At 32.1% G+C, this 15,068-nt stretch overlaps 1 protein-coding gene across 1 annotated transcript; it reads right to left on the bottom strand.

Moving 5' to 3' along the window:
* Window positions 1–165: 165 nt before the first annotated feature.
* Window positions 166–14,936, bottom strand: Psf3 (DNA replication complex GINS protein Psf3). The gene is made up of 3 exons (XM_035376079.2): window positions 14,651–14,936; window positions 7,551–7,819; window positions 166–1,132 (listed from the first exon to the last, which is right to left on the bottom strand). Exons 1-3 carry the CDS (start codon window positions 14,766–14,768, stop codon window positions 896–898), a joined length of 624 nt encoding a protein of 207 aa, XP_035231970.1. The 5' UTR covers window positions 14,769–14,936; the 3' UTR covers window positions 166–895.
* Window positions 14,937–15,068: the final 132 nt, after the last annotated feature.

Genomic DNA, 15,068 nt, shown 5'->3' with positions numbered 1-15,068 from the left:
AATATAGCATCAATCACCAATCTATTATATAAAAGGCATCTCTATTAAGTTGCTTAATGAAATTTGGTTTTTCAAAATTTGGGTCAACTTTTAAAGATGACCCAAATTAGTTTATATTTTGTCTAATAATATGTTCAATGATTCTGATTGATACAGTAAATAAGAAAAAGTTAAAACATTTTTATTTATAATGTTTGATAATGCATACAGATAAATTACAGCAACAGCTTAATCACAATAAATATAAAAAGTTTTATTTCTTATGATATATACACAATATTTACAATCAACATTAGGGATGAAATGTCATCTTGAACTACAGGAAATTTAAAATAAATTAACAATAGATAAACTGATTTAGTTAAATCAATTTACAGAGGGAAATATATAACAACCCCCCCCCCAAAAAAAAAAACATTAAAAAAAAAAAAAAATCAGCTAAAATTTACAAATGCACATTATATTTTACATTTAAAGCATTATTAGATTTTACAATTCCTTATGCACATTGTACATGAACATACATGTTTTGAAAACGTACACAGTAATTCATAATTTTAAATATTATTATTTAAACTAAACAATATAGTTTAATACATGCCATTAAATATAAACCTGAAAATTTAAAAATTTACATGCAGTTCAAAGTCCTCAAATAATTACTGTAATCTTTCACCTTTATTGATATAAGTAATGAGTACTAATAATTGAAATTATATGAGAATATAATATTTAATATATATAAAATTTAACATCTCGATATCTGAATTTATAAAACCCATTTTTTCACATAAAGATCATAAATAGATTTTAAGTAAATCTATTAATTAATCTAGGCAAATAAAAATATATCTTATACAACATATAACTTAAAACATATTTTTTTCAAGATTTATTACAAAGACTCTTCTAATATTGCACGTTTTCTCTTTTTGTGATTTACCACAAGGTCTGCAGTAAGTATTTTTTGATTTTTACGATACTGCCAACTTTTCAAATCGTGGAGACTTTTATAACCAAGATTAAAGAGAGCAATTTCTGTTCTATCTAAATTTGCAGTTAGAGTAGCAGCATCTTCTTCTAATGAATTCTGAGATGTATCCATCAGCTTTCTGAAACGATTTCTAAATGTCTAAAAAAAGATAATGACAATATTAGGTTACATAATACTAAAATAAATACAGTATTTTATTATCATACACATCATCATTTCAAACTCTACTTGTACTACATACACATATGAGCATTTTATAGCATTGACCAAATTATAATATTGCATTATATATACTTTGCCCAAATAAAAATGATGATTGATTAGTAATCTGAGTGAGCTAAATCCAGATTACTTATCTTTTTATCTTCATTTTTGATAACGATTCAGATTTCAATTTTGAACCTTTATCATTGCCAGCTACTACGGCAATTTAAATTTATTTTTAGACCACAATAATTGCTATAATTATTATCAAATCACTTTTTTCATGCTTGAAATAAGCATTCCACTACAAAAATTGATTAGATGACAAGCTTGACAGATGACAAAACTTTATTAAGAGCTATTCAACTTTTTATTATTGAAGACATTATTCTGCAATTTTTGAGAATTTTTATACTTATATCAAATGACTGAAATAACTGCACAAATATTTTACTTTTTTAACATCAGAATAAGAAGAGTAATAGTCATAGTGATAAATGAACATCCTTCAATGGATTGGTTTATTTTATTACAGGGTTCGTACACATTTCTGCACACGGAAATTAAGTTTCCGTGCACACGGAAATTAAGTTTCCGTAATTAAGTTAAATTTTAAGGACCATTAATGAAAATATTAAGAACCTAGGAGCAAATGGGAACTGAATAAATTAAATTAAAAATACTATCTGGGCCTGAACTTCAATTTTTGTAATACCGTCCTAAAAATAAATAGATCCATAAGTAGGATGCATTGCTATTAAACATAACTTAATTAACATAATTATTAATAAGTTATAGAATAAAATAAAACTTTATGAAATTTATCAAGTAGCATTAAATATTTTACATTTATAATAGCTAGACATATTAGAAAGAAGATAAGCAACATTTTATTTACGTTTTACTAACAGTTAGCTTTATGTTGATTTTTTCTCTTATGTCTCATTTTGTCATACACTTGCTCAGTCTAAAGGGTTAGTAAATAGCAGGTAGATTTTATGTCAAGCAGCATAGGTTAAATTGAGAAGTAAAATCATAATCAGCATGATTCGTAACAAAAGACTGGCTGTTGTCACTGCTGCTGCTTGCCTAGAGAGAGCCCTGTTGATCAGAACAAACCTGAAAGGTATGATGTAGGCATGGCTGGAAAGTTTTGAAAGTTAGTTGGCTCTGTCTGATGCAATTAGTGTTGTAGCTTCACATGGAGTTTCAGAGGTTGTAACCCAGTTAATATACTTTAAGGTTCCAATAAGCCAATAAAGCACCAGAGGTGATAAGTTGCTTTGTATTATTTTGCTAAGTTTGTATTGTATGCTAAGTCTCACTAGAAGCAAAGAATAAGTTTTACATTTCTGTGTTTTATCTTGTGACCACAGTAAGGATTAATGAAAGGCAATATTTCGCTTTACTATGCAGAGATAATTTTTAAAGGTAAGCAGTTAGTAATAAATAATTAAATTAATCAGATATCCTTACTTATTATAGATTTACATGGCCACTATTAAATTTTTCTTTTAAACATATTTTTAAAAAAGTTCTTTTAAAATCACAGTCTATTAACATGTCACAGTTTAAAATACATGTAATTTATGACACTGATTCTTAAACAATATTAGGATAATTACACATTAAAAGCTACACATTATGTGTAGCAACAGTACTCAACAAAATACTTATGCATCTCTTTAATTTGAAGCCTTTGCAAACATTCTGCCTAATTTATATCAATTTCCTTCTCTTTAAGCATCTATTCTAACAGTTAGAAATTTGTTTCCAATATGCAAACCAATGTTCTCACTAGTTTCTATCTCCTAACTTATCAACCTCTCCACAATGTACATATGAGGGATTACTTGATCTAATAAAAGTTAAGTAGTACAAAACTCCAGACAGACGTGAAGCAAATTATTGCCATGTGTTAAAGTAACTGCAAACAGAGCCTGCATATTCTTTCACTATAAAACTCAAGTATCCCACCATTTATATTAGAAATAGGAACAAATTATAACCCATTCACCCATTCAAAACATAACTATATTTGTCAGTGAATCACGAAAAATATTCCTCCAAAATGCTAATTCACTCAAAATGGCAGTCTAAAATCAGACAGATATTTTAGATGATTAAAATTAAGGACCTTCTACCGATTTTGGCTGAAATTAAGGACTTTTAAGAACCAAAAGTTAAACCAAAGAGATGCAATATCAGTGACAAGAAACCGACCCTAAGGTGCTGGAACTGTGGTGGTGAAGGGCACATACAAAGAAACTGCAGAACACCCTAGGCCACGGATGTTAAGACCGCACCTAGTAAGAAGCAGGAAACTAATTAGTGGCCATTTTGTGGGGCAGAGGTTGCTAGATAATGGAAAGTCCCAGTTTAAAGCACTTCAGATTTTTGCAGTGAGAGGCGGCAATAATGGACTTTTCACCATGGGACATATCAATGAAGTTTTTTGCAATATGACCATCGATATGGGAGCCAATATTGGCATCATTTGAAAAGATGCGACTCAACAATTGAAAGGCAAACTCATCTGTTACGCCACCCTGCGTTACCCTCCGAACTCTGCCTGATGAGAAGATTGACATCGAGAGAAAATTAGACACTAACATCACATTTGGAAGTGCCGCTTACCATCACACGGCATATATGGCAGATATTACAGATCCTTGCATACTCAGATTGGACATTTTAAGGAAATACAAGTTTTCTTTGGACTTAAACTACTTTCAGCATCAGAGGACATAACTATCCATCATCAGAAGGGATCCTCACCTGGAAACACCTATGCCTTGTCTCTGAAAGACCCTGCTCAGAAAGCTGCCGAAATCATACTAGGGTCGAAGAGAAACACAAAACTACTGGCTATTCTCCATCTCGAACGCTCTTCAGTCGGGACCTTTGTCTGCCTTGTGATCTGTTTGGTCGCCTTCTGGATTTGAAATCGCCTGAAGAATACATCTCAGTACACAATCATCGGTATCACTTGAAGAATACATCCAAGATCTCCCAGACATGGTTTGAAGACATGAAAGAGTGAGTCAACTTGGCGACAGAAAAGGGAAAGACCCAATTCGACACTAGAGCTGCTGGACGTTGATTTAACAAAAAAGACAAGGTGTGGTTGTGGGACATTGTGGTTCAGATCCGTCAGTCATCGAACTCTAAACCTAAAGTAGTTCATTATTATAGGTTAGCTCCTTACTATGGCCATAGTACATATTGTATATAATTGTAAATAGTATAAGACTATAGTCCTTTTTTTTGGTTTTAAATTTGTATTTAATTTGATTGTGTTTAGTATTTGATTTGTTTTAGATTATTTATTGGAATTATTGTTTATGTTGTTTGTTATACTAATGTTATGTTTATTATTGCATTGATGCCTTAGTTGTAAGTATAGCTTCCTGTTCAGGGATCCTACTGCCCGGGACGTGCAGTCCTTGGGAAGGGAGAAGTGTTACGTATTTTGTATTTAGTTAGTTGTTTTTAGTAGAATTGTAATAAAATTGTTTTATTTCCCTGTGCAATGCAGCGCATGCCGAGTTTTAAGAGAAAGCTACGCCAAAAAAAGTCAAAATACAGGAGCATACACATTTAATAAATAGATATCTTGTAATTTATATTTAAATTAATTAAATGTAATTGACTACTATGTTAGTTGTGACTGTACTTCTACTCTTTTGCTTACCAGAAATCTCGAGAAAAATTAAAATGGAAATTACAAGAACTTTTTTGTAATCGATTAAAAAGCTTTAAAAAATGCCGGAGAGAGGTGTCAGCTTGTTGTTTACTTAGCTTCTGTAATTTTGAGATTGGATTAACTTTCTGTGTGCTTTGGATTGCGTTCTATTTAACGCTTTAGCAGTTTAAAAATATAGCTACTGATTATTACGTGATATTGCAACACTGTATGAAATATCCTTGAGGAAAAATCTAATGTTTTGTTATATTTCTTGTGTTGGATGTAACACTTAACTAACTGGAGTAAAGAAATTACCTGCATACTCTCCAGACTGCATTTGGTGATAAAATCAACATCGATGGGAAGTTCAACATGAACATCACGTTTGGAAGTGCCGCCTACTATCACACGGCACATGTGGCAAATATTACAGATTCTTGCATACTCAGATAGGACTTTTTAAGGAAATACAGATTTTCGTTGGACCTTCAAAAACAACAAACTGTTTTCGGCATCAGATAACATAACTATCCATCATCAGAACGGATTCCCACCTGGAAATGCTGATGTCTTGTCTAAGATCCAAGCTCCCAAAATCATACTAGGGTCAAACAGAAACACAAGATTACCAGCTATTCTCCATCGAAGACCTTCGTCTGCCTTGTGAACTTCTGTTTGTGCCTTCATTGCCTGAAGAATACATCCAAGATTTCCAGGCCCGCTTTGAAGTGATGCAAGAGCGAGTCAACTTGGTGACGGAAAAGGTGAAGACCCAATATCACACGAGAGCTGCTGGACATTGATTCAACGAAGGAGACAGGGTGTGGTGTGGGGCGGCACGGCATGCTATGAACTGTAAGTTGATCTGTCAGCACTATTCTTATCTTCAGGGCAGATTTTTTTTTTTTAAATTCAGCTTATAATTCCTTACTAAATGTAGTATTTCATCACGATGTACTCCGTCTTTGATATGATTTAAATCAAATTCCTCGTCATTATAAATATCACGAATACACATCAAATAGTTTTCTGGTTGCAATTTTCTAATTTCGACTATGCGCGCATTGAAAGAAACGTTTAATAAAAGTAAACAAATAGATATTTTTTTTTTTAAATAAATTTTGATACCCTTTAGATCACAATGGCTCTTTATTTCATAAATTACGGTTTCATATTTTTAATTTTATAATTTCTGCATGCCATCTTTCCAGATTTAAACTGATGATCTACAATCCGGAATCGCCTGTGGTATACTGTGGTCCCGACGAGTCCAGATTAAAGACTTTTGACTGTATATATAAACACATACACATCAAACACACACACTAAAGCACGAAAATGACTAGGCATGCTTGTGTTTTGTTTTCAAATTATACACACACATATATATATATATATAAACACATACACATCAAACAGCATTTATTGAATGAAGATTCACCATACCATTTAATGACATGAAACACAGCATGATATTTATTACATTTCCATTTAAGGTTTGCAACAAAGATCATATTCAAATTAAATTGATATAAAGGCTGTGAAATGTATAAGATATTTATTGTAGTCAGAATTTTGTTGGATATGTAATTGATGGTATCACTATTGTGCACAATGGACCAATAAGGAGGTTCTAATTTTCTTGAGCCGTAGAAAAATAACTAATTACTATGATTCAACACAAATCCTGACATCTCTTTTTGTTGTGTCATTTCACTCATCCCTAGAACCTCTTTATATATTGTGTCTACACATCTGTTTTGGGATCTACAAATTTGCGTGAAGGATGCCCAATAAAATGCGTATAACTTCTTTTATTATGATTATTATTTTCGTATCCCTGTCTTCCAGCAACCACTATACATGGTTTAGCTAAGTTCAAGATGACTAATGATCTTTTACTAAAGTATTCTGGCATCATTCTGTATAACTTCAATAAGAAAGCACCATCTTGTTTCACGACAAATGTTCCTCAATATCCACAGTTTTGGTAAGATCCTTCCAATGTTGTTTTTTTCTAGAGACAAAGAGACTTGCTGATTTCAACAATTTTATATAGTCCTACAATTGAACCTTTAGCATATATAACTAGAAGTTTCGAGCATAAGTTTCCTCATAAAGTTATTCCAAACGATAGATATTTAACGTTTTCTCACACCACTTGATGCCATTTATTCTGAACAGCAAAAAATAAAAAACAAAGAATTTTTTATCCATGAAACCAGTTTCTGTCATGAATATTCTTTTTTTTTAGGCACTGCTAAACTGTGCAACACCATGCAAGTTCAGTGGAATATTTCATTTCATGATTCTTTTTATAAAATCTTGTGCAGATAAAAGATACCTTTTATTGGAAATAGAATTGCCTCTTTTTCAGTTAGTGGCAAAATGAAAATAGTTAACATGCTAAAATATAAATTAATGAAGATGAAATTTCACTAAACTGAAATGAAATTAAGAAGCTAACACATAAAAGACAAGAGACACATATGCAATAAAGCAGGAAAAAATGAGTCTGGCCATACCAAACGCTATTAGGATTACCACTGTAAGCAATTTATAATCATTGCCCAAAAAATCAAGTTCCATTTATCCTATTATAGATATGCTATTACATATTTTATAATTGATTTTCTGAAATAAAAGTAATTGTCTGAGATTTACCTGATTAAGAATTTTGCAAATTTCCTCTGAATCATGATGTGAGAAACGTAACAGATACAGTCCAAAATGATAAAAGTATGGCCCCATCTTATGAAGATCTACTACACTGGCATCTGCATTCAGAATTTCTCGATATGCTTCCCTATAAACTCTTGGCACTTCAACAGCAATTATATGACGATTTTGTAAAGCTTGTGCCATCCATAATGGTAGCTCTAATTTAGTTCCTTGGGCTAGATCTGGACTTCCACTTGATGGATCTAAAAACCCTTTAAAAAAGAGAAATATGCCTTAGTTATTGTTCTTTTAAGAAACCATAAACAGTACTCCTTAGTAACAACATGATTCAAATACTGTGGTTTTGTATATTAGATATTATTTAAAACTACACGCACATACACTGAAGTGACAAAAGTCATGGGATACCTCCTAATATTTTGTCGGTCCTCCTTTTGCCCGGCGAAGTGCAACAACTCGACGTGGCATGGACTCAACAAGTCGTTGGAAGTCAGTGCAGGAATACTGAGCCATGCTGCCTCTATAGACGTCCATAATTGTGAAAGCGTTGACAGTGCAGGGTTTTGGGCACGAACTGACCTCTCGATGATGTCCCGTAAATGTTCGATGGGATTCATGTTGGGCGATCTGGGTGGCCAGATCATTTGCTGGAATTGTCCAGAATGTTCTTCTAACCAATCGCGAACAATTGTGGACCGGTGACATGGCGCATTGTCATCCATAAAAAATCCCATCGTTGTTTGAGTACATGAAGTCCATGAATGGCTGTAAGTGATCTTCAAGTAGCTGAAGGCATCCATTTCCAGTCATTGATCGGTTCAGTTGCACCAGAGGAACCATGCCATGTAAAAACAGCCCAGACCATTATGGAACCACCACCAGCTTGAACAGTTCCTTGTTGACAACTTGGGTCCATGGCTTCGTGGGGTCTGCGTCACACTCGAATCCTATCATCAGCTTGAACCAACTGAAATCGTGACTTATCTGACCAAGCCATGGTTTTCCATTCATTTAGGGAACAACCGATATGCTCACGAGCCCACGAGAGTCGCTGCAGGCGATGTCGTGCTGTCAGTAAAGGCACTCGAGTCGGTCTTCTGTTGGCATAGCCCAAGGAAGACAAATTTCGCCACACTGTCCTATCGGACACGTCCCTCATACGTCCCACATTGATTTCTACGGTTATTTGACGCAGTGTTGCTTGTCTGTGAACATTGACAACTCTACGCAGCTGTTGCTGGTCTCGGTCATTAAGTGCAGGTGGTCGGCCACTGCGCTGTCCATGGTGGGGTGTTATGCCTGAAATTAGATACTCTCGGCACACTCTTGACACTGTGGATCTCGGAATGTTGAATTCCATAACGATATCCGAAATGGAATGACCAATGCGTCTAGCTCCAACTACTATTCCGCATTCAAAGTCTGTTAATTCTTGTCGTGCGGCCATAATCACGTCAAAGCCTTTTCTCATGAATAACTTGAACACAAATGAAAGCCCTGCCAAAGCACTTCGCATTTATACATTTTCTACGTGATGCTACTGCCATCTGTATATTTGCATATTGCTATCCCATGACTTTTGTTACTTCAGTGTAATGTGCTTAATACCAAAACAGTGACAGAATCATTGCCTGCTGTGAATACAAGTCAATAAAGTTTTTGCTACATGGATGAGAATAGGTACATTAAGTCATTATATGGCAATGAAGAATATGAAAATGGAAGTACTTTCCATATTACAATATAAATCATTAAAACTCTTTTCTCACCAAGGTACAGTAGATGAAAATTGATATCCTATGAAATGTCACACCAGTATATGAATAAGCATTGTACCTTTCTCTTCACTGGATTTTTTAAATTATTTAAATACATTGCATTGTAAATATGTGTAAAAAATGAACAACCTTTTAATAAATTGCTAAACTTTCAGCAGGCATTAAATTCAAAAAAGATACTCCACAAATTGGAAGAGATAATACACCATCATTTATTCGAAGGGAATTAGTTAAAATACCATAAGACTGTGATGAGTATACTAGTATTTCTATTTTTTTTTTTTTTAATCACTGCCAGTCTTCTGATGATTTTTGTCCCCAAAATAAAAATGCCCAGGAAACTTTTATAGTGAATTGGAATTTCTTAATGTACTCCTATATTTACCATAATCTATTAATTTTACTAACAACTCCAATTTAAATCTTACTTATTCAATAACTAAAACATCTCATATATTTGTTTCTTCTTTGGTTATCATCAGTATCATCTTTTTATGTCCAAATTTATGCCTACACACAGATTAATTCTTCTTTCTGTTGAAGGAAAACATAAAATTTACAGAAATGCTTTATTCTGAACATTAGGGATCTAAAAAAATCTAGCTGATATAAATGGTAGCATTGAAATGTGCTTATCACACAGTTTTTTTAACAAGAAATTAAATTAATGACAGTCTGAGGTTGATTTTTGCCTAGTTTTTTTTATATCTATAGTATATACTACATACATCATGGGAGAGAGCCAGAGAGAAGAAATCAGAATATTCCATGGCTCTAATGTATGCAGCAATGATTGTTATTCATGACTTGCATATCATTAGAGGAGTATTTAAAATAAATACTTCTCTAATAATGTGTAAGTCATGATAATTAAAAAGTCCTTCCAAATCTGCCATATTGATGTACCCTGCAAAATTGTCAAAGCATTCTTTGCTTCTTAATAAGAAGGCTTTTGATTTTTTTAGTTACAACAAACTCAATTTACTTCTTGGTCCATTTAAGTGTTCAAGTGTAGTTTCATCATGAATGGAAGCTTTTTTGTTGTTGTTGTAGTTTGTATCTTATTGAGAAGTCCTTCATGCTGAAAAGTTAGTCTTGCATTGTTTTACCATAATTTGTATATAGCTTGTTATTTATGTTTTCATGTACACCTGTAGCCCATCAGCTATCAAGCGGCAAAAGTCACTCAACATTGGTAATTTGGTTCAGGCTTCAAGTCCCGGTAAGAATGGGCTGGCTATTCCTTTGTAGTCCCACTATACACAAGGCATTACTTTTTTGGGATGCAGTCCCCCCTCTTGCTGTTACTAACCCCATGATTTTTTTACTTGTAACATTCAGTATAACTAATTGAAAATTTGAAATTCAAACCCGGTAAAAGTATATTTTAGGGTACCCCTTGGCCAAACTTGGCGATTCTTGGTGGTGCATGGATACCGAGTTTGTGCAATTCTTTGACTTCTTATTTTGACTTGCATAACGGTGACACAAAGCCAAAATAACGACAAAGAATTGCACAAACTTGCTATCCATGTACACATCGACCTATTTTCACTTAAAAAAAATCAACAAATTGCTCAAAAATGGCATTGCACATTCCCTTGACTTTATCCATGTACACGATGACCTATTTTCACTTAAAAAAAAAAAAATCCAAGACTTGCACAAACTTGCATTGTGCACTTCCTTCACTTTGTCCATGTACACATCGATATATTTTCACATAAAAAGACAAAGGAGCAGCCAATTCTACAATACAGGCAAACAAAAAATACATAATCTCAATAAACTACATTTTAAACCAAACAATAAAATAACATAAAAAAGGAAAAACATGTTATACATTTTGGCACTACAAAAAGCAAATATTAGAAGTTCCTTTGTCTTTAGTCTGTGGCATACAAAACTCTTCAACAACATCCAAAAACTTCCTAAAATTATCTGAACTCGAATCCGTATACTGGTGTTGCCACATCTGAATTTTTCTTCTTATAAACCCATTCAAATCCATCTAAATGGTTTTTATGTTCGACTAGACGCATACCTTTCCTACATACAGAACACGGCTAATTTTTGGAATATGGTAACAGGTAGTTTGGCGACATTTTGGTAGGCGATAAAGGTTACTACCTAGGACTTTGGGAATAATGTGAGAAGTACTCAGTTCCGATTACGCATTATTTTGTGTGAGGGCAATGAGAGATCATGAGATATGTCATGTGACATTAATGGACGAATTACAGTTCTTTAATCGTAAAAGGGGGGGGGGGAATCTGGAAAAAATCTGGAAATTTTATATTTAGATTCATTCTGTGTTGTGTGAAACAGTGTTGGTTAATTTTTGGATCCCATGGCCCTATCTAAAGTGAATTCGAAATGGGTATTTAGTGGGATTGAAAGGAGTAGTAATAAGTGTTTTTTTAAGGTTGTGCGAGATAGAAGTAAAGATTGCTTATTAAGTTTTATTAAGCAGTATATTCTACCTGGTATAATAATATCTGATTGCTGGAAGTCATATGTTTGTTTGGAGGATGAAGGTTTTCAACATCTTGCTGTGAACCATAAGTATGATTTTAAAGATCCTGAAACAGGCGCACATACGATTGCTTTTTATTTAGCGGAGGAAATAAGAAAAGTTTATCCGCCACGTAATCAAGATTCTGAAGAAGATTAGTAAGTTAGTATTTTTAATTATTTGAGGATATTATTTTTATGCATTGTTCTAAATGTAAGGAGTAAATAAATTAATATGGTATTATTGGAAAATTGTTATTAGCAATGATTTAGTTTAAAGTAATTAGGATTGTAAGCTAATTCTTATTAATTTAATGTATGTGCTTATTTATATTTTAAGTAGTGTTTTTTAATTTAATTATATTTTAATTAAATGATAGTTATTTTGTGAATTATATGTTTGTAGGAATTTGGTATACGTTTCAGTGGAAGTAAACGTGCATGGAAATAATTTAAATATTTGACACTAAGTATTTGCAACCATTTTTAATGTTTGCGTTAGAAATTCGTTGGTGACATTTATAATAGATAATTTAGAGGTAAAAGTTTTTGGATATTTTATTTATTTTATACGTGCAAATGTTCATCCTTGGAAAGGGTATATATTTTTTCGCGATCAGGTAATTTCATATATGTCCTTTTTACCAAATTTAAAGGTTCACAAAATTTTCATGCATTTTCGTGAAATTTTTCTAATTTATGAGAAAAAACGCAGTGTAGATGGATAAAGTCAAGAGTGTGCACAATGCCATTTTTGTGCAATTCTGGGATTTTTTTCAAGTAAAAATAAGTCGACGTGTACATGGTTACTGTGTATGTGTGATTCTGAAAAATGCGGCAAGGAGTTTGCGATTCTGCACTTTTTCCCAATTTTGCAGTTAATATTTGTCATGATTAAGCAGTTTTGTTCCATAAAATTTCTAGCATAAGTGTAATTCGGCTAGCAGATTGTTGGAAAAAGTGTTGAGTAAATAAAAAGAAAAGAAACATGTCTTTACTTCATGAAGACAAAATGGCGGCGAAAAAAAATAGAGGGCTGCTGTAGCAGAGTTTGTCACCAAATTTTTGCCAAAAAGTCACCAAGTTACCATAATCCAAAGATTAACCCAGAACACTTATAATGGCTACTAAGTAAACCTTCATTTACACACCAGTCAATTAACGCTTTTTTCCCCTTTCAGTCCAAATCGTACAGAAATTTAAAATGAATCTTACTACATTCAGCCATTCTACCATCTAAACAATAAAACCAACACACACCACAAAAGCACTTACAAAACATCCCATGATTTCCCAGAATCCTGCATCTAATCATGTCACAATAGGGTTTCCATAACATTCAACTACTCAGGATACCATAAATGAAACAACAACTTGGCAATAAATGAAACAACTTCTCCATAATACAAATGATACCTTAAAGTCTATTCTAACCTCAAACCCAAGTATTAATTAAATATTTAAAATTATTAATGATATAATTCAAACCCAAGTTCTGTTATGTTTATTAAATGTATCTCATTAATACTCCATTTATATTATTGTGATAAAATTTATTATGTAAATAACTGATTAAAGAGTCATTTTTAAAAGGTGCAGTGTAATATACTGCATTAAAAATGGTTTTTAATAAAAAAATGAACTAACTATACAACTATTAATATATAGGGAAAAGAATCATTTTAAAATCTTAAAAATAAAAAAGTAAAAGAAAAATAACTCTGATTTCTAATTGAACTAACAAATACAATTTACCTTGACATTAATTATAGTAGCTTAGTAATACACAATCAAGAGGCATGTTTTTTGGAGTACTGAGAGATGCCTCAGAAATTTATGGGCAATTTGAAAATATTTAATTCCCATCAGAAAACAATAAATTTATTTTATGGACGGGGAAAAGGAAATCACTGTTTACTTTAGAACTTAAAAGGTCAATACAGATATTCAAAGACTTTTATAATACTTAAAATACAAATATCAGTTACTTTCAAAATACACAATATTTTACACACTCAATTCATAAAAATTTTGATAGAACTTTTTATCATTCAGATGCTAAATTCTTATACATATATATAAATGCATAAAGAACTAAAAAAACTAATTAATATAATTTATTACCTTCCCCACAAATAAAAAATATTAAACTGTATTTTAAAAAAATAACATTATCTTTCTACTTAGTTCAAAACTATGCAGTAGCAGAGCTGCACCTAACTGAATGGAAATAATAATAATAATAATAAAATATTCTACACAGAAAAGGATACAATTATTTTAAATATAATTTCAAACATGAAAACTATTTCAAATCTGAAATTATTCAAAATCTATGTTGTTGTTGAAATTATTCATTATTATGTTGTTGTTGAAATTATTCAAAAGTTGAAGACATTTTAACTTAAGACACATTTTAACTTGTCAGTTTTCTATGAGAATAGGGAATTATGGCTTCTTCAGGTTTAATAACAAATACATAATACTGTTATATTTAATTCAAATATACTTTAGGCTATTAATGTAAAAGTAAACCATTAGTTTTTGTATAATAGCACAAAGATTCAAATTACACGCTTCTTCAAAAAAGCTTAAATTTTTTTTGATTTTTTTAAATTTACAAAATATAAGTAATTTGCAAAGCTACTTTTATTCCGAATATTCGCTAAAAAAATAATCCTTATGCGAAAAACATATTTCTCTAGATATATCTACATGCACAATTAACCGTCGTTTCAAGGACATTCTATGCCTTTAAATATATTTACGTGATGACTGATAGTTACATACCTAATTTATGAACAGGTACTTCAAATCGACAGGGTATTCTTTCATTAGTAGCTAGAATATCGTCAATGGAAAAATATTGTTCTTCGGCAAAAACGAAACTTCTTTTCGTAAAATTCATGCCTAAAGCTTAATGTGACTTGCCATAAAAGCATCAATGTAATTAGACGATTTATTCGAATAAATATAAATTATATAAAAGAGATACTAATCTGATACTCAAATTTAGATTACATAACGGAGGGAAGCAATTTAAAAATTTAGTTAAAAAGTTGCATCTTTTTGTTACGACTTTCTGCCCAAAGGTCTGCCAAAGGCCTTAGGCATGGCTGGGAACTTCAATGGCTCGGAATGATGCTCTTTTTATCTGTCATTCATAATGCAAACAGGGTAGTTTTAGATTATATCTTTCTAGGAAACA

Source organism: Stegodyphus dumicola, chromosome 8 (assembly GCF_044657685.1).
Source record: "Stegodyphus dumicola isolate Sdum_Otavi_A_Nest chromosome 8, ASM4465768v1".
NCBI lineage: Eukaryota > Metazoa > Arthropoda > Arachnida > Araneae > Eresidae > Stegodyphus > Stegodyphus dumicola.
This window is presented reverse-complemented; position numbering and strand designations above follow the sequence as displayed.